At 40.1% G+C, this 19,501-nt stretch overlaps 1 protein-coding gene across 1 annotated transcript in view; it reads right to left on the bottom strand.

Moving 5' to 3' along the window:
* The window catches only part of Reln (reelin), a 423,857-nt gene that overhangs the window by 172,937 nt on the left and 231,419 nt on the right, over positions 1-19,501 (bottom strand). Inside the window, exons 9-10 of the mRNA XM_055612891.1 lie at positions 6,590-6,686; positions 3,709-3,949 (exon numbers count right to left, since the gene is read on the bottom strand). Of these exons, the coding sequence (XP_055468866.1) occupies positions 3,709-3,949; positions 6,590-6,686 (338 nt within the window). The remainder of the gene's footprint in view (positions 1-3,708; positions 3,950-6,589; positions 6,687-19,501) is intronic.

The raw sequence follows: 19,501 nt of genomic DNA, 5'->3' as shown, positions 1-19,501 counted from the left end.
CTCAAGAATGTCAGTGACCTTCTCCCAGTCCAGAGGACATTGAAGCTGGAAGCTTATACCTATAGTTCCCTGGGTCATGTGACTTCTTAAGCTAATTAATTACTCTGTCTAATCTTTTGCCACTTTGTTCTACTTGAGATAAACAATGATAGTTCAGATAAAGTAGTGAATATTTTCAAACAAATTGAAACATCTGGAGATGAGAGAAATACTGTGAGTGACAATGTCTTTTTTTTTCTTTCCTTTTCCAGCAATTACCTTTAAACATTGTCTTTGAGATCAGCAGCTGAGCAATTTAGTCAGAACTATGTATACAGTTTTACCTTGTTAACATCAGCATTGAGAGACTTTTGAAGTCACACACTCACACTCACACACACACTCACACACACACACACACCTACCCTCACACACACACAGACACACAGTCACACTTCTTTATTTCTCTCTTGATCATGGATGGGCTTTCTCTTTGACTTAGTTTAAATGTAACTACCTTAGAAACATTTAATAAACACAAGAAGACAAAGCATGTTGAGCAAACACCTGTAATCCTTACAATTAAAGTCCAAAACAAAGCAATATTTAAAACACCCTCATAGCCCACAGGGAGCTGCCATGTTTTCTAAATAGTTGTATGCAGTGTATCTTGGAGGAACACTAAGGAAATGATTAATATTTGAAAGATGCATTTCATGTATTAAAAAAAAACTTTTATTTTAAAATTTGGAAACATCTGGTCAAAGAAAAGGTTTTCATTTTGAGATATTTCAAATGAAAACCAAGCGTGGTCATACAAATGAGTTAAAAAAACAAATTATTAGATTGCACTATGGCATTTATTTCAAGCTTTCAAAAGAAACATCAGAGAAGAACTTCTGTCAGGTGACTTAAAAGCAATGAAATAATTCGTTACCACAGTGACATTCTTTTTCTTATTAGACCAAGTTCCCTTGGCAATTCTTAGCTATGTGTTTAGTAAGCTTATGAGTGGAACAAAAGACCAAAAAGAAAAAAAAAGCATTCTCTACCCAAAGTTCTAATTTAACTACATTTTTTACAGAAGCAAAAGCAGACTTCATGCATTTTTATCATGGGTGGAACCAAAGTAGATGCATTAAGGAACCAAGTAGCTAATTAGATTAGTATAATAGCTTGTAATTTGAGGCAGAAACGCACATCCATTTAACAGAGGGTACGAGAGTCAGATGATAACTAACCATGCCAGGGAAGGGTTCAGTACCTGCTCATTAGTAGAAAGACAGCAGAAAGCCCTCTTTCGATGAGGTGGGCAGAAGACCTCAGGCAGAGTACCCTGACAAAAGTTCTCTGTGCAAAGGGAAAGTGTGGACTCCTTCAAGGGGGGGCACCACTTTGGGCTGTGTTGGACTTTTTTCTGTAAGAGATCTAGCGGGATGCTTTCCCGAACTGAGCAGAGCAGTTGCCTGTTTCCAAGACCAGTCTACATCACCCTGAGCTTAAATAATGACAAGTTTTGCCCTTCTGGGGAAGAAGCAGAGTTTCTGGGTTGAGGTGTTATTAAATAATTTTCAGCCCTGTTATTTTTGTTGTTGATGTTTTTGTATTGTAATGAAAAAATTCTTAAAAGGGGATAAGCAAGCTGTACCCTGTGGTACAGGCCTCTCTAATCCTAGACACCTGAGAGACAGTGGAGGCAAGGGGCAAAGGGCAGAGGGCAGAGGACAGAGGACAGAGGTAGAAGCACCGTAAGTTTGAGACCTATACGGACTGGATGATGAGTTCAACCTGGGCAACTTGTAAAGAAGTTGTAACCCCACCCCAAATAGTAAAAAGAGAGCTGACGATGTAGCTTAGTGGTAGAATACTTGCCAAGCAAAGGGTCCTGCCAAGCAATGCCCTATATTACATACATAAAAGAGGAAGCTATTTTAAGCCTTTGTAGTCTCTTAGTTCCCCTTCTAGTGATCTCACGCTTTTCTAACACAGGATTCTTTTTTATATCAGGAAGTTATAGTTAAAAAATTAAAAAAAATCTGTAAGCTGAATTTGCAATTTATTTCTATATATTAGAGACCCCAGAGATCCAGGTAAGGGCCTAACGGCAGTTTCTGCACTGGCTCTCTGCCACATAGTCTCTCACCAGGCAAGTTCCTGATCGCTATCCCCATTCACCAGGTCACAGTTGCCAAAACTGCATCTTTGTAACTTCTGACCCATGGCCCTCTGACTTCCTGCCATCTACTTGTTACTTGGTGATAACAACATCAAGAGCTATGTGTCCAAACTAAAGCTACCTTCAGCCAGTCCTGTGAGCCTGTTACTCCTCCTATATTTCTTGTTTCAGCAAATAACAGCCTTGTCAATCTAGCTGCCCAAACCTGTCCTTCCTCTACCTTCCTTTTCTTTATCAGTTCCCCAGTCTCCTCCATTCCCTGGTTACTAAATCCGAAATATGTCCATGTCTCCATCCTCTCTCCCCTAATCCTGCCTTATAAGATCTCCCATTGAGCCATTTGTAAGCAGCTAGTTGGTCTTTGCCCACACCCCTTAATTCAGTGTTCTCTCTTAGAAGAGCAATGTGACTGGCTCCGATGTAGAGAACTTCAGTGCGTATGATCTTCAGATAGAGTTCCAATCCTACAGCAGCTAGCAGATCTCCACACTCTTCTCACTTGCCGTGACACCAGGATTACTTACCACAGGTCTCCGAATACATTGGAGAACTGTTTTGAACCCACTTAGGAGGTTCCTGCTTTCTGCTTTCACCATCTAGACCCAGTGCTTCTCGACCTTCCTAATGTTGTGACCCTTTAATACAGCTCCTCAGGTTGTGGTGACTCCCAAGCATAAAATTATTCTGTTGCTACTTCAGAACTGTAATTTTGCTATTGTTATGGATCATAATGTACAGATTTAGACTATCTACCTTAGTTTAGGGCTGCTTTTATAGGGCATCATAGCCTGGATTTTAAATAGGAACACCTTTTTCTAATAGTTTTGAAAGTCAGAGTCCAAGATCAAAGCACTGGAAGACTTAGTATGGGGCCATACAACCTCAGTCTTCCTACGTCTTCACATGCTGAGGGCCAGACAGTTCTCCATAAGAACACTAATCCCCATTCACAAGGGCTTCCTCCTCATGACTGAATGACCTCACAAGGGCTCCTATTTCTAGCCCCATAGGTTAGTCTTGGAACACACATATGTGGGGTATAAGATACAAACATTCAATTCAAACCTCTGTGTATGAGAGCTCCAATTCTTGGAATGCTATTCCTCCTCCTTCTTGGCCACTTTCCAACCACCCTTCAGTATCTGCTTGCATTCCCTGTTTTCTGGATAACCTTCCTAATTCCCAAGGCCTGGATTTGGTGCTGTCTCAAAACTCTACGCTTTCCTAGAAAATGACAACTAGGCAGTTCTGTATTTGCACAGCTATGTGCCTACCTGCTTTCCTAAGTTGATAGCCACAAAAGGGGGAAGAAATGCTATTTGCCTTTTCATGATTATGTTCTCAGGGTTCGGCCCAGTCTGAGTTCCCAAGCAGTTGTTAAATGAATCAATAAACAAATGCTTTTAAAAAGTGATATCAAACCCTTAAATGGTGAGCTATGAGATATAAGAGTGTCAGTACTCAAAGAGTTGTCTCGGAAAAGAGTTGTCTTGAAATAACGGGTTCAGTGAGCCTTGGGTTTCAACAGGGAGAAGGAATGAACGTGCTCAAACCTTAACCGTTGCTCCAGGGAAAAAGAGCCAGTTGCCTGTGTCCACCGGGTCGAGATTGTCCTCCAGAACGACTTGTCTGTGGGCTGCATTGATGACCAGGATGTTATCCAATGCCCAGCAGGCTTCATACACCTCACCTACACGCAGACTGTCCTGCTTCCACCGGAACTGCACATTCTCCCCTTTGGCTTCCTCGGGAAGGTAGAGGATGTGGATGATCGTGCTGACGTTGGAAGGGGCTCTGGAACAAGCAGTGAGAAGGGAGGTCAAGTACACAGCTAAGACCAAAGCCTCGCTGTGAGCACACAGTGTTCGTCATAGAGGGAATGCAACCCAGGGTCCAACCGTCAGCGTTTGCTGCTCGTTACAATTTTCCTATTAAAGCAGGCTCAAAGGAGATGGGAGAAGAACAATGGGGGTAGAGTGACACAGGCCACTAGGGTAATACAAAAAGAGTGAAGCTGTATCTAGAGGAAGAGTTCTAAAACATGGTAAAGGTTCCCTTTAGGATCATTCTTTTGATGAGAAAAAAACACAGAAATTAATGTTGATTCCTACTTTGAAATTATGCAACAATCAGAGGTCATTTTAACATGTTTAAGATACACACACACATATATACTTATATGTGATGTGTTTAAGTATATATACTTATATATATGTATATATGACAGATAGTCTTTATATACTAGTTATTCTATTTTTAGTCATCAGCTATGTTTTTACATCTGATGACTGAATAAAATGTGAGATTTGCCATGGAATTAAATGTATTCCTTTATCATTACTTACAATTATACACAGATCAGTCTTTTAAAAAGTGACAATTTAATAAGCTTTTCATATTACATGTCTTAGAATCTAGCTCTTTTTGCTATATAATAAAGGTTTTTTCAGTCATTTTATTCTACCAAAGGAGAAATCTGCTGTTGTAAAAATGATCGTTTTTAGCTGAGATTAAAAATGGTGCTAAAATGCAAACTAGTGGTAGGCTGGACTATAAATCAGCTGTGGAAGGGCTGGAGAAAAAGCCATATTTTTCCCTCACCAGTGAAGCACATATATATCTTCAGAGCTGCCAGTGGGGTTATAGATTGTGTATCTCACCTTTGGGGGCAATCAATTTCCTTCTCTTTTTACAATATTTTGTGCAGAGTATTTTCTTTTAGCTTCAGAAAGAATTTAAACTGAATTGAATTTAAACTAAATTGAAACTTCGGTTTCAGCTAGTAGTTAGAAGAAAAACTTTCATGCTGATCACCAATGGTATGGGGAATTTGCATTTCTGAATACGGTGGGGTTTGGTATGCAGCCTAAAATTGAAAGTGCCATTTCATGAAAAAAAAAAAATGTTCTCAGCTGAATGTGATACTCATATGGGCAATCAAATGTGTAGTTGCAAAACTTATCCCTTTATAAGCACATTGCTCTTTTCCAGCAAGAAATACAGATTATAATTTACTTAGGTTAAGATAATATAATATAGTAGAAGGACAGCTGTAGAGAGATAGGTAAATTTCTATATGTATGTTGGTTTGACTGCATTCATATTGGATACTTAGATGCATTTTCAAAACATCTAGCATCAGAAAGAAGAGAAAGAGCTGTCATTAGGCTGACGTAGCCTGATGGAGCGTGGGGACCACTAGTAAATGATATTTCATCCCGGTGTGGGGGACTAGTTTATTGAAATACTGACTCAGAATTGCCTTTCTCAGTTTTGTTAGACTAAAGCTTAGATGTGAGGGGTTTATTTTTTAATGTACTTCTAGAAGCCTTGTAATTAGTTAGTATTAAGGATTATCAACCTAATATTTCTTCTGCTTCCCTGAACAGATCACTGTGTCTTTTTAATATAAAGAAAAGAGCTGATGGAAAACAAATGTCTCAAAACTAATGGGAAATGTTCAAGTTTAAAAATTTCCAATTTGAGAACTAACCCAGTCACCACAATCACTGTAATATAAGTGTGGGGCTATGTCCCTCAGCACAGCGGACAGCATGTCAGTCACAAGTGTGGGGCATTGCTTTCCTTTGCATCTTATTCCCGTAATGAATCATCCACTTTGGATTTTAGCTCATGGTTTGAACTTTGCAGCAGGGGCAAACATGACTTGGGGTTTTCTAAGTTTATCAAATCTTTCCAACATTAGAGAGCTCCTTTGACCTGGAGCACCCTACTTCATTTTCTTATTGGAGAACCCTTAAAGTAAAGCAAGCACAGGATTTAAAGATGGGCCTGGGGGACATTAAAAGCTAAGTGACAGAGTTACGGATGAGATGCAAATGACCTAGCATCCATGAACCCATATCACCATGGACAGGAATGGAGGCAGGCAGTCAGTTACTGGACATATTCTCTGCATTGTATGCCAGGCCGGAGTCAGCTCAGCTCCTGCCTGCCACAGCTGGTGATGTTATGTGACAAGGATGCTCTCTCAAAAGGTATGATCTCAAATGTAACGCAGCCCCAAACAGTTTGGTATAAGGATATTGACAGGAAGTTATGAATAGGAAAATTACATTTCTAGCAACATCTCCCTCAGGCAGGCCAGGCCATAATATGTATACTCATGACCTGAGTTAATAAACAACAAAAGTATTTCTTTTTTGTTTGTTTGTTTGTTTTGAGAAGGGGTTTCTCTGTGTAGCCTTGGCTGTTCTGGACTCACTTTGTAGACCATGCTGGCCTTGAACTCCCATAATTCTGTTTGCCTCTACCTCCACAAGTGCTGGGATTAAAGGCATCCACCACCGTGCCCAGCTAACAACCGAAGTATTTTAAACATGAAGAAAAAGGTCAGAGTGGAGTGAAGGCAAACAGAGAGACAGAAGCCTGCTTACAGCAGACTTGAAGCAAATACTTTGAATGGTAACAAACCTGATTTTCTCGAGCTGAATCCAATCGGCAGTATTGTTCTTGGTGTACGACACAGTGACACTGGGGTCAGAATAACTAAATCGACACGATCCTGACCCTATAAATATGAATAACAACAAATTTCAAGGTTAAAAGGCAGTGTAATTACAGACAATCTTCCCCTATAAGTATTTTCAACATTTTAAAAACATTTAGGTGTTTATTCCATTACTCCTACTATGCTAAAATTTCCCGCATTCTATTATTATAAACATGATTCAATAAATAATCTTAGGAGCTAGAACAAAGATAAAAAGGATAAATCCCAATTTCTTTAGAGACATATGAACTACATATGAATTTGGTTAAAATAAACAGTTCTGTGGAAAGGAGTTCCTAAATTTATAGGCTGAATAATAATGCCATTATTGCTCTCAAAAGTTGGTATCAAATTACAATGATTAGTTTAACTGGCATATGAGTCACTGAGTTAGTGAACAAAGACACCATTCCCTTTGTAGGTGTGCTATCTAAATGATTCAATAGTGTATGAGGAAATAGAATATTGTGAAAAGTTTCTCGTTCTAAATGCATAATGACTATTGGAGATGTGACAGCTAGATATTATTTTATTGCAGCCCTATATTTAAGACAGAGACATAATATCTCACTATGAATATTTGGATGTTCCTTCTCATTATTATTTTCAGTATTGGAGTATGAATACCTAAGGAAGTTTTAGACATGATGAAGAATTTGCATTTCAGTTTCAATGAGTTCATATAATGAAGAATGTTCTGAGTGTAATTTCAAAGATCTCAGAAAACCCAAAACAGCCATGAAGCATTTGCTACAAGTTTACTGTACTTAATACCTCAGGATTTTTTATATTGCCATAAAAACAAATGAACCAAAAGGAAAAGAAACAGTGCAATTTGTGTTTAACTTTCACCCATCTGCTAGCAGAGCCTTCCGTTTCAGCAAATAGCATCTGTTGATGGTTCCACATTTGTAGTCATCAGGGTGCCAAGCTTCCATCAGACTAATTTATTTCATTTCAGTGGTGTTTAGTACAGAAACCAGTTAGTTTGCCATTGCCAAAGCTGGCAATGTGCTAAAAGGCCAAACAGCAGTTTTCTTAGATTTATTCTCACAGCTGAAAGGTAGGTGGAAAAGGATGAAAGAAAGGGTTATCCAACAGAATGCCACCTGCTAACCTGCTCTACAGGAAACCCACCTTATGTCGCGGCAACTGTTGCTAAATTCTACCTTCATGAGCAGCTGATTAAAATAAGCATCAAACTGTGTGGCTGGAAATGGAAGCTGGAAGGATTCGTTGGACAAACTTTAACCCAAACAAGAATGAGGTCTGGTAGAGAATGGTATTGCAGGGGAAGTTCGGACTAGCTTGAAGAGTTAGAGGCTATTTGCAGGCTTCTTTTATGTCGTGCACGCCCAAGAGCTTAAAAGTCAATGAATAAGGTGAGTCCTTGAGAAGGTTAGAATAACAACCAAAAAGTTACATACTGAATGCAAAATTTTGCAAACTGTTTATAAACCAAGCAAAGAAAGAATGTTGACACACATCAAATAGATATTCAAGACACCCTCATAACAATTATGGTTTCTATTGATTTTCTTAATGCGGCCATTTTTCAGTGTTGCGAGATTAAACTTATGGCACGCCTATGAAACAGAGACACTTGCCTCTTGCCTCACTTTTCCTCAGCCACTGTATCAAAAAGTTCTCTCACCTCTAAAATGAGTTCTCTAACCCATCTCCTCCTCGCCATTGTTGAGGGGTCTGTGATTAGCTCATCATCTGCCTGCAGCCTCCCCTGCTCTCGCTTGTGCTAGCCTTCCTTCTGTGAGTGAGTGACTTCTCCTGTGTCCTCTTTTCTAAGACTTACTAATTCCCCGGTCCTTTCAGCACATCTTCAGCAGTATAAAGAGACCAAATAAGTACTCTGAAGAAAAGAACTGCACCATGGCAATCAGAAAGGGTTCCAACGAAGGGCTGGACACCTGGGAGAACATGACTTGGGTTCAGGGGGCACTGCCAGCTGGTGGAAGCCCCTTCTGGAGAGGTATTCCTCTCTGGAGATCTACCTTACTCCAAGGCTATTTCCGGGTCACCCTTCCAAATGCACCTGTCCAGTGGAGGAATCATGCCCCATACCCAGAGTGAAGCTGTTACCTGGGAAAAAACTGTTCTGCACCTACCCCAGCCCCTTGTTCCATAGATTTCAGTCAGTACTGTGAGAGCTGTTCTCTCCCAGACTAAACAAGGTTACTTGAGCCTTGTGTGGGAGAGGGGAGGAGTTACATTCTTGCATACTAATGCTACTTCCAACTTCCTGTTCCCAGATATGATTTGCAGACTTACTGCTTCTACAGGCTTTATCTGAAACAGGTCTCTCTTTATTTCCTCTCTTGTCAAAGGCATCTGACAAGTCTGAAATGTAAGACTAGACAATAAAGACAGTGCCAAGTGTCAAATACAAAATATCCTTACTTGCAGACCCATTTCCCTGGCATCAGACCACTTTTAATGCAATCATTCACACTAGAAATAGCAACAGTGTGAGAACCTAAAGACTGGGTAATGGAAGGAAGATCACTGAAAACCGTGGTAATGTGGTCTAAGAGACAGTGCTGGGCTTAAAATGGGCCTAAACATCAACAGCAAGGCAACAGTGTCTATAATCTCTGTGCTCAGAAAGCAGAGGCAGTTGGGTCTCTTTGAGTCAGAGGACAGACAGCTGGATCAGTATCAAGAGTTCCAGGAGAGCAAGGGCCACAGACTGTGATCTTGTCTCAGAAACAACAACATAAAAACTTCCAGCATTCTCTTTGGCTTTTGCCAGCCTATGAAAAAAGACTGTTCCTTTTATTTTTACTCATGAGGGCACAAAGTGATCAAGTTTAGAATTAATAAACAAAATCAGCGAACTTCACAGAGCCCAAGAAATCTGGCCACCACATAGTGCTGCAGAGAGATGATCACTATGCCCAATGCTTGAGGGAGGGCCATATATTTTATGTAAAGGGACTTCATTAGTCCTGTCTAGTTGTCAGTTCTTAATTTTAAATTGATAAGATGCTAAGTGACAAAGATAAACAGACACCAACTGTTGTTTATAGCATTATCGATCACTCCTAACTGTAGTGTATGACAGATATATTTTTACCAATACTTCACCTCTGCTTCAGGACACATCTGCACTGCAGCCTAACAGAAGCCATCTCTCCTTTTGTGCTAAAGGCGCTGGGTACCACTTTGAAACTGTCTGGTGGGAAGCAGCCCTTCACTCTTCACTGAGATGACCTGAGCTGGACCACTGAATTGTGTTTTTGAACTTGTGCTATTTTAGAACCCTGAGCATCACGATCAAGTCACACACAAGAGCACTGGGTTTGTCTTGACAACTTCTCAGCGTTTGAATTTAAAATCCGGTCCCCCAATCACAGTTGGTAACAGTGCAGGATATACGTTAAGGCAAACAGAACATGCAGATGATGTCTTTTTTTTTTTTCCACACACAAGTCTACGTATTCCACATTGCCTTATGTATTCACGTTTTCTGCCTTTCTCTTGCTATAATGGGCTATTTTTTTTTCCCTAACTGAAACTGCACCCTTCTAACGTCTCTGTCTACCTCGCCCACCACGCCCACCCTCAGGTCTAGTGAGTACAACTCTAATCCCTAGTAGACCCAAACTGTTTTAATTCTTTACTTTCTCTACATTTACACCCCTTTGGTTCTATCACCAATTTTTTGGGCATTTATTAAAATCTATCCCATAATGACCCAGTGTTGGCAGTGAATCCTTGTTGTCAAGTGGACAGGCAAGATCTAGAATGACCTAGAGGGCAAACCTCTGGGTATATCTGTGGGGAAATGTCTAGTTTGGTTAAGTGATGGGGGAGATCCCTCACTAAATGTGATGACACCATCCTGGGCTGAGGATGCTGACTGAGTAAAAGGGAGAAAATAAGTGAGCTGAGAACCAACATCTGTGGCTCCTGATGCCCTGTAGCCACCTGCCTCACACTCTTGCCACCATGCTCTCCCTGACACAATGGACTGTACTTCACAGTATAAGACAACATAAGTACTTCCTTGACTTGCTTCTCTCAAGTACTATTTTCACTGCAATGAGAAAAGTAACCTGCATATCTAGGTTTATCTTTCCCAAGAGGTTCCTACTTAGAGATCCAAGGGCTACTGGCCATCTCCAGTGGATGTCGAATATTAGTAAATCAAAATCAGAAGCACTGGTTCCCTACTTTGTAGGGTGAAACTGTCTCAGATAAATCGTCTACAAGTCTCTCTGAGGAGGGGTTAGGAGAGTGGATAGTTGAGTCAGGTCGTCAAGCTTCTAATCTGTACTTTCCCTTCTCTAAGCTGTGTGACCTCAGGCAAGAAAGTTGCTCTATGCCCCGGTTTCCATTCTTGAACAATGGGAAAATAACGGCAACCCACTCCACAGAACCTCTGTGAAGGCTGAGGAGGTAACTCACGAACACTCAGAAAGCAGTTTCTCAGTCTACACTGACTTCTTAACCTATTAGTCAATATTTTAGAACTCCATTTAAAAAAAATCATCGATCCTAGAAAAAAGAACTATTTGATCATATTTGTTTCTGAGATAAAGTGTTTAATCACTTCTTAACAAAAACTCATAGTACATTTTTCCCTACAGTTTCCGTCTCTGGCTTGTACAGTTTTCTGTGCTTGTGTGGACTACTCTAACAGGGCACATTGATGCCTTGCTTGTTATTTGTTAGGCTAATAGATCTTTGCTTTGTGATGACTGTGAAGCCTACAAAGAACAAATTTTGAGTGTAACAAGTTATTTTGAAATGATGGCAATTTAACATCATAAAGATAATAGAAATGGGTTAAGGCTTGGTGGTAGAGTGTTTGCCTAGTACCCGTGAGGCCCTGGGTCCAATCACCAGTACTGACAAAAACAACAACCAAAGAACAGAAATGAACAGAGGAAAGAAAAAAAATGTTAGCTATAGCACAGATTGAGGCCATGTGACTTCTCCTAACTCAAGTTGCTCCAGAGGCTCCATCTACAGGCGCGCCTGGGAGTGAGGATGTCTGGACTCTGCTCAGTGTTAAATCTCATCAGCCAAGCACTGTGTTCCAGGGCCAAGTCTTCTGCTTCCTGTCCTACTCCCAGGGACTCATCCTGCAGCACCCTGCGCTGTCCATGGTGCTGGTGAAGGTACACCCTTGGTCTCAGAACCAGACATGGCTAGTCACTCCTGAGTCTCACAACTAGGGATTTGCACCAACTTACGGGTGCACTGAAGCTGATATCACAGCTGGAGATGATGGGATCTGTCACACAATATTGGGTGACGTTCAATCAGTTCTAGATCCCTGTCAGGGAGGACTGGCATGGCCATAGCTTGCTTCCCAATGGTGGAAACAGTTCTTTGGCTTGTACTAAGTTGGGCTACACCTTCATCTTGAAGCTTCAGTGGTCTGCACTACTTAGGGAAGGGTGGGTATGCCTAGGCATATGCCGTGACTGGAAATGTCATAGGAGCTTGGCTTGTTCCACTGGAATCTAGGACTCTGCCCAATCCAGTCTTTTAAGGCTCTGTCTGCGAGTTTTGTCTGAGCCTGGATCTTCAGGTCTGGTACTGGACTGGGAGATATACCCCATGACAGCTGACATGTCCTTCCCACAATGGGTAGAGTCTTGCTTCCCCATGTACCAGTCCACCTGAGACCAGAAGTGGGGTGGTGGGATTCTCAACCCTTTATCAGTGAATTTCCCACCAAGTCCAACCACCTAGCACAAGATGGCAGACATGAAGTTTTCCCAGCACTGGGCTTCTCCAAAGTGGACCTAGTTCTAGGTTTTACCCTAAGGCTTAGACTTCATCTTCACTCCCTTCCCTCACAGAGCAGACATGCATCATTCTAGGCTGGGCTACTTACAGCTTTAGAGGCGCATGTTGAAAAACTATTTTCTTCCTACTTCCTGCAATAATATTGTTTTGGTACACTAAAGTAGACACTATGGTCTCTTATTATACTTCCTCAGCTTTTGTAGATATAGTTTGGTGCATAAATAGATTCAGCTTGTTGCTGAAAATTGTTGCTGAAAATTCAGCTTGTTGCCCAATAGGGTAAAAATTGCTATATTCTATAAAAAGGAAGCAACATACCAAAATTGTCTAACTCAGGTAACATGTGTGGGTGTGGGTGTATGTGTGTACGCACAGAACAATCATTGTATGCACACCCAGAGGATAACCTGAGCTGTCAGCCTCAGGAACTGTCTATCTGGGTTCTTTCGACGTGGTCTTTCACTGACCTGGAGCTGGTCACGTAGGCTAGGCTGAATAGCCAGTGAGTCCCAGAGATCTAGCTGCTTCCACTTCCCCAGTGTTTGAATTGCAAGCACAAGTACACCATCACGTCTGCTTCATGTTTTTTTGTTTGTTTGTTTTGTTTTTACCACGAGTCCTGAGGAATCAAACTAAGGTCCCCATTCTTGTAAGGGAGGTAGCTTTATCAACAGAGCCATCTCCCCAGCTTCCAGCTTAGAACATTTTAAATGCATGAAAAGTGAGCTGAACAAGGACAACAGCAATAGACATGCTAACACGGATGGGGGAAAGCCCTTGATGCCCCACTCTACACAAAGAGCTATAGGCAACCAGGGAATGCTGAGAGCAAGACAAATAATCTCCACGGGGAAAAGCACACCTATCATGTATCCAATACCAAATGCTCAGCCTTAAGAACATATATATAGGTACCTTATACAGACTGAGCAGGTCGTATGAGAATACCTATTACCCCCCCACACACACATAACAACAATTAATGGAAAAATAGGTCATGAATTTGAAAGAGAGCAGTGAGGGTTTGGAGGCAGGAAAGGGAAGGACAGAAATGATATAATTATATTATCAAAACTGAAAGAAGTAACTTTAAAAAGATGTTAGTTAACCCCGTATGACATTGTCATCATAATTAAATGTCAGATTTCAGGTTAACTGCATGTGTGTCCTAATGAATGAATTCTAACGGTGACTTGAAAATCTACCACTAAGGTATATCCCAACCCATATCAATGTAATTCTAATATATATGTATATATATATGTATATATTATATATATATAATAGTATCATATATATAATAGTAACCTTGGTCTGAATCACTTTACTCAGTTGTAACTAAATTTAATTATGAGTCCTTGGTCCTGGTCCTATGTAAATAGTACTGTTATTATTATAATTTAGAAGAAGCAGACAAGTAATTTTCTGCCTTTCGACCTTCATTAATGGAAGACAGGCCACAAAAATGAGCAATCACTTACTCAATGAGTCAACAAACTATGAAAAGTAAGCATTAGTGTCAGGGCTACATGCGAACTCAGGATCCTATACTCTTACTCAGTCTTATTTCCCTGGACTTCGCCCATCATCCAGGAGAAACAGATCCCAGACCAGCCCTCCTCCCCTAGGAGGTAAAGCGATCATTGTTGCCACATTTACGCAGGTTCTGTGGCAGTGAGAGATCTGTTTGTGTGGCTCTGACACTGGCCATTCCTTCTGGGCTCACTCACACACCTCAGGTCCCTGCTGAAAGGTCACATTCTCAGTCGCCTTTACCTTGTCACTTTTAATAGGATTCCCCCTTACTCACTCACCCCAGATTTAATTTCCTTATTGCGTCGCTACATACTGGCAGTCATTTATTTGACAGTGTCCTCTTCCTCTAGAGCATCAGCTCTCCCAGAGCAAAGATCTTATTTCTCAGATCCTGTCCCCTGCTCTCATTGAAGAGCTGAGTGAACATTAATCAAATGAGTCAGTTATTTTCCAGACTTAACTCTGGAAGGGTTTTTGGAAATATACTAGTGGCTCTTGTGCAGCTTCGCTCTCTGCTGGACAGGGAATTGAGATGCGTGGCCTCTGTCCATCAGCATGGAGGAGCCAGAGGCATCACACAGCTGTCTTTTGAACTTGTACCAATGCCAATGTGGCATCTCTGCTTTTGTTTTAACATTGGCCTTTGGTGACATAAATCAACAACTGGTAAAATATATATCAACAACTGGTAAAGATACAGCAAAGAGTTCCACATTTCTTGTGTAGGTAACCTTAACCAAGACAGTCAACATAATAGCCATGTTCCCCTACAAAATGCATTCCTGGCTAACTTGTGGCTCTTTCTTTATACCCAGTTCTAAGACATTTCCTCCCTGCCCCTTTCCAGGTCCACTGATTGGGGAGGATCTCCTCCCCTTTCATCTGACCCTGTTTTATCAGGTATCTTCAGGACTGGCTGCAAAGGATTTTTTTTTTTTTAAACAAAGAGTTACCAGGGGCATATTTTGAGAGGGGTGGTGAGTTCATTTGGCATGGATATCCCCTTCTCATGTTTCTCTCCTATTTATATTAACACCAAAATTTGTGTGTCAACCTATATGCACAGCAAAGTCTTATGATGCAAAACAGTTTGAATGTAAAAGAAGCCATTTCAAAAGCTGTATCAATGTGAATCACTTATTAGTAACCAGAGCACAAAATGCAGCAGTAAATGGAAATCTCCATGGCCCTGTAGAAGACTATGATAGAGGCAAAAGCAAAAGAATAGAAAGAAGTGTGCTAAAGATGCGATGGGAACTCAAAAGGAAAAGCAGAGCAACTAGGAGGAGACTGCAACAAAGAAAAGAGAAACAGTTTCTCAGGATGTAAATACAGACACACGAGTTAATGCAACATATATAAATATAGTACTCAATTTCAACATTTTTAGTACGGACAGAAATAGATTTACTAAGCTGACTTGAATGTATTGGCCCTTCCAGGGCCCTGTTGGGAGTTCTAGCAACGTGTTGAATGATAGTGTTTTCAAATACTTGCTGTCTTCACTCTTCTCCTTCATCTGCCCTTCATGGCAGCCAGTGATGATGGCAGCCATGGTTGCATTAGAAACTTAAGTAAGGGAAAGCTGATCTGAGATATACTTATTGTGGCTTGCTCTGACATGTTTCTGTAGTTTTCATCTATTTTAGAATATAGTTATTCCCAGTACGGAAAGCTCCACCAGGAACTCCCACAGCCCACTGCTCTGATGCACACAGCACCGTGACTCAAAGACTATGATGACACATTGGCTAATGAATGACGTCAATTCAAATATTGATTTAAGATTAGTCACTGCACTGAGAAAGTTAAAAATGTCCTGAAATCTAAATGAGACTTTTTCCTGTTTAATAATCATCCCCCACACCTAAATGACATTATTAATAAGGAGTAGGGATGGAAAAATATTAAACATCAAAAGCTAGAGACAGAATTACCTCTGTGCTCTTGATAGAAAAACATTACAAAATTGTTTGTTATATAATGAAATATCCTAAGAGCCAGTACATAAGGATAAACATTATGGCGTCACCCAAAAAATCAACAGAGAGGTTTGTTTCTTGATTCTGTAATGTCTGCAGAACTGTCAGTTGCCAAAAATATAATAGTGGTTACAATTTTTTATTCTAACCAAATATCATACTTGTACCTGGTTTTAATTCTATGGTTTTACGTCTCTTTTTTCCTTAGAGAAAAATGTCTCACTATGTAGCTCTGGTTGTCCTGGAACTACTATGTAGACCAAACTGGCCTCAAACTCACTGAGGTCGCCCTGCTTCGGCCTCCCAAGTGCTGGGATTAAAGGTGTGCGGTACTATGCCTGGCTGTATAGACGTGTCAAAACATGGCAAATACATGTAATTCTATTTACCAATTTAAAATAAATAAGCTTATAACAATATTTGGAAGAACAAGAAAGAACTTGTTAATTTCTAAGATTCTTTTCTCTCTTACTGAATTAAAATATTGTGACAAGGAAATGGGTTGGTAGTAAGGAAATTACTTTTAAGCAACTGTGTGCTTACAGAAGAAATATTCAGTTTTGGAGTTGAACCTGAATAAAATCTCCTGAGCCCCAGATGGTCAGTATATACTGGAGAGGACCAGGACCTGCTCTCTGGAGTGCTTCTGTGCTACACTGACCACTGGAGGCTCCACGGAGCTGTTACAGAGTTGGTATTCCCAGGGATACACTACCACATGAAAAAATAGCAGCTGTGGGTCAAACACGGCCCATCTGTGGCACATCACAGACCTGCTCGCCACATTGTCGCTCACGCACCTTCCTGCACACACGTGGAGAAGCCTATAAATACGCCCTGGAAGCAGGAACTTCTCAAAATTCATTAATGTTCATTTCTTCTTATCAGTATTGGTAACTGATATAAAATTAACAACTTTATAGCTTTTGGCATAACTTCATGCCCATCTAAAAACAAAAATATAGGTAACCTCTAATGAATCCTGAGGAGTTACCCCTTCCTTGGGAAGATAGATATATAGGCTCTTAATTCCATGAGGCTTAGTGGATAATAGATTTCAAATTGTTTATTTGTTAAGTTTACAGATTGCAGAAGGGAAATATGGCACACATACCAAAGTTGTGGCAATATTTCCTAATCAAATACATTAATATTTCTTCAGTGAACTGTGTGCACATTCACTTAAGTAGTAGAGATAAAGGCTATAAAAGCTTTAAAACATTCAAGTCAAGTCTTGTTGGTAAGTGAATTCAGGTCATGGCAGCTTTGTAACCACATATATTAAAAAGCAAACCTGGCTTGTATATATATATATATATATATATATATATATATATATATATATATATGAAATTGTAGACTGGGGATTCTGAGTTTGTATCTCCGGCAGCTCCTTCTATTTCTTTTCCCTTTTATAGTAACAAGATAAATCAATTGGCATTTCATCTCTCAAGGCCTGGGTAGGTTTTTGTTTTTTGTAAAAACATGGTTATGCGCTTTCCCACTAATCCCAGGACTTTCTAAAGTAAATCAGAGCAGAACACAGTAGAAGGAGCTATTGTCCTCTTGGGGAATGGTAGTGGTTGCAGAGAGCAGCCTCCCCAGCTTCTGACCACCAAAGTTCTACCTTAAAAACAATCTGCCTTTTAAAATGCAGCACAGAGCCACAGAACTGGGAGGGGACGGATCTCATGGGATTGATAGATGGGGAAGCACGCTGGCAGAAATCATGCCGCTAGATAACACAGTGGGGCCATAAATACTGCAGGCTCGAGGAGGGTCTGGACAGGGCCCTTTGGAGGACTCCCGTGGCACAAATGCTACTGCTGTCATCACTCAACCTCCGAGATGAACAGTCTCTAGGTGCTGCATGTAAATAACAGCATTTGATATAAAAACATCAGAAAGTTATGGAGTGCAGCAATCTGGCTGCTTAAGGCTCCTTGCTATGATTGAAGCAAATCTTAGCAGGACCAACATGCCCCTTCATCTTTCACGATGGGTAAATGGAGGATAGGTCCATTAACTCAAGATTCGAGAGAAAAAGATGAATGGGCAACTTTGAGGAAAGCTTTTAAAAGGCTGGACAGTGTCACCCCCAGGAGTTTACCTAAGACTCTAAGATGCAGCAATCAAGGAATAGACTCGCCTCATTCAAAACTGAAATTGGAATATGTAATGGTCAATATGAACCTATTGGTACAATAATTATCCTGGTAATTATATTTTATGCTTTTTTATTTTAGCTATGAGTGATTTTTTTTTAAGATTCACTTGGGGAGGAAGTACCATCATGGTACCCCCAAGGCATCAAAGAAGATACTAAGGGCTTATTTGCTACCTTGTGATTTTTTTTCTTTACAATAATTCTTAGTTTTTATGTTATCCTATTTCTCTCCTAGTATTCAAAAGCTACACTATTATAAAATTTACATAATTCATAAATTATATAAATTAGAGTTAGATTTTCTCTAGTAGCAATCTAGCTTATTTTCTAATACTGCTCAAAGTAAAATTATTATTATTAATATTAATATGATTAATATTTATTATTATTATTATCTTACTGCATATCAGCAATCACAGAATACCATGGAATAAATGTAGTGTTCAAGGCATATGAGAAAATCTGCCAGGAGAGATGAGGCTTTTGTCTTAAGTATGTTATTTTACCAAATCTCAGATGTCAGAGTTGAGAATATGTGGTAGGAAATGGCTGCAGAAGGAAGACAGTCATTGGCTGAGCCAGCGCTCTACCTAGCTCACAGTAGGCACGCCCTTAGCTAGAGATCACACCTCTGATGGTGCTCAAATGCAGGGCTGCTCCTGGATTTCATGAAAGTCAGCCTTGACCTCTCCTTGCTGTGCCTGCATGAAACACTGGCAGCTTATGCCTTGCTGAAGTTCAGGGGCTGGGGACAGGGAGGCAGCGTTTTGATTCAGGGGTAAAAGCTGGGCAGGGAAGAATGCTTACTCTATGAGATAATGTTTTGTGGCAGCCCAGGCAGGAAATGTCCTGGGGCTTCTGGGTCCCAAATGACATAGATGGGAATCATGGCTGAAAGGACCCCACAGATAATCACTTTAATTAAGAATTGTTCCATTCCACACAAAGGAAAATCCAGGAATTACTCTTGGACCTGTCAAGAACAAATGAATTCAATTTTGATAAGATAGGACAACCAAAGTTAATAAATTTGATAAATCATTATTTTATTAATAGAAGTTGTTAATTTAGAGAAATGAATATTTTCATAATATTTGGTCAGCATTGAGTTATCAATTAATAATTATTTAAGCATGGAAATCTAGAGTTTAATGTCTGCATTGCTATTTTGCCCACTAAAAATAGTCCTGGGGGAAACTTGATACATTTATAAATATAATTATATTTATGATTTATGATTGAGGAAGCATTATAATGTTGTAAAGAGGATTAGTGTGCACAAAAAGATTTATTTTAAGTATTTATTCAACTAACATTAAGGATTAGGAGAAGTGAAAGTAGACTATTCAAATTAATGATACCTCAAAAAT

The sequence above is a fragment of the Psammomys obesus genome, unplaced genomic scaffold (genome assembly GCF_907164565.1).
Source record: "Psammomys obesus unplaced genomic scaffold, mPsaObe1.curated_primary_1811, whole genome shotgun sequence".
In the NCBI taxonomy this organism is placed as follows: Eukaryota; Metazoa; Chordata; class Mammalia; order Rodentia; family Muridae; genus Psammomys; species Psammomys obesus.
The sequence above is the reverse complement of the archived record's forward strand: the minus strand, read 5'-3'. Positions and strand labels throughout refer to the sequence as shown.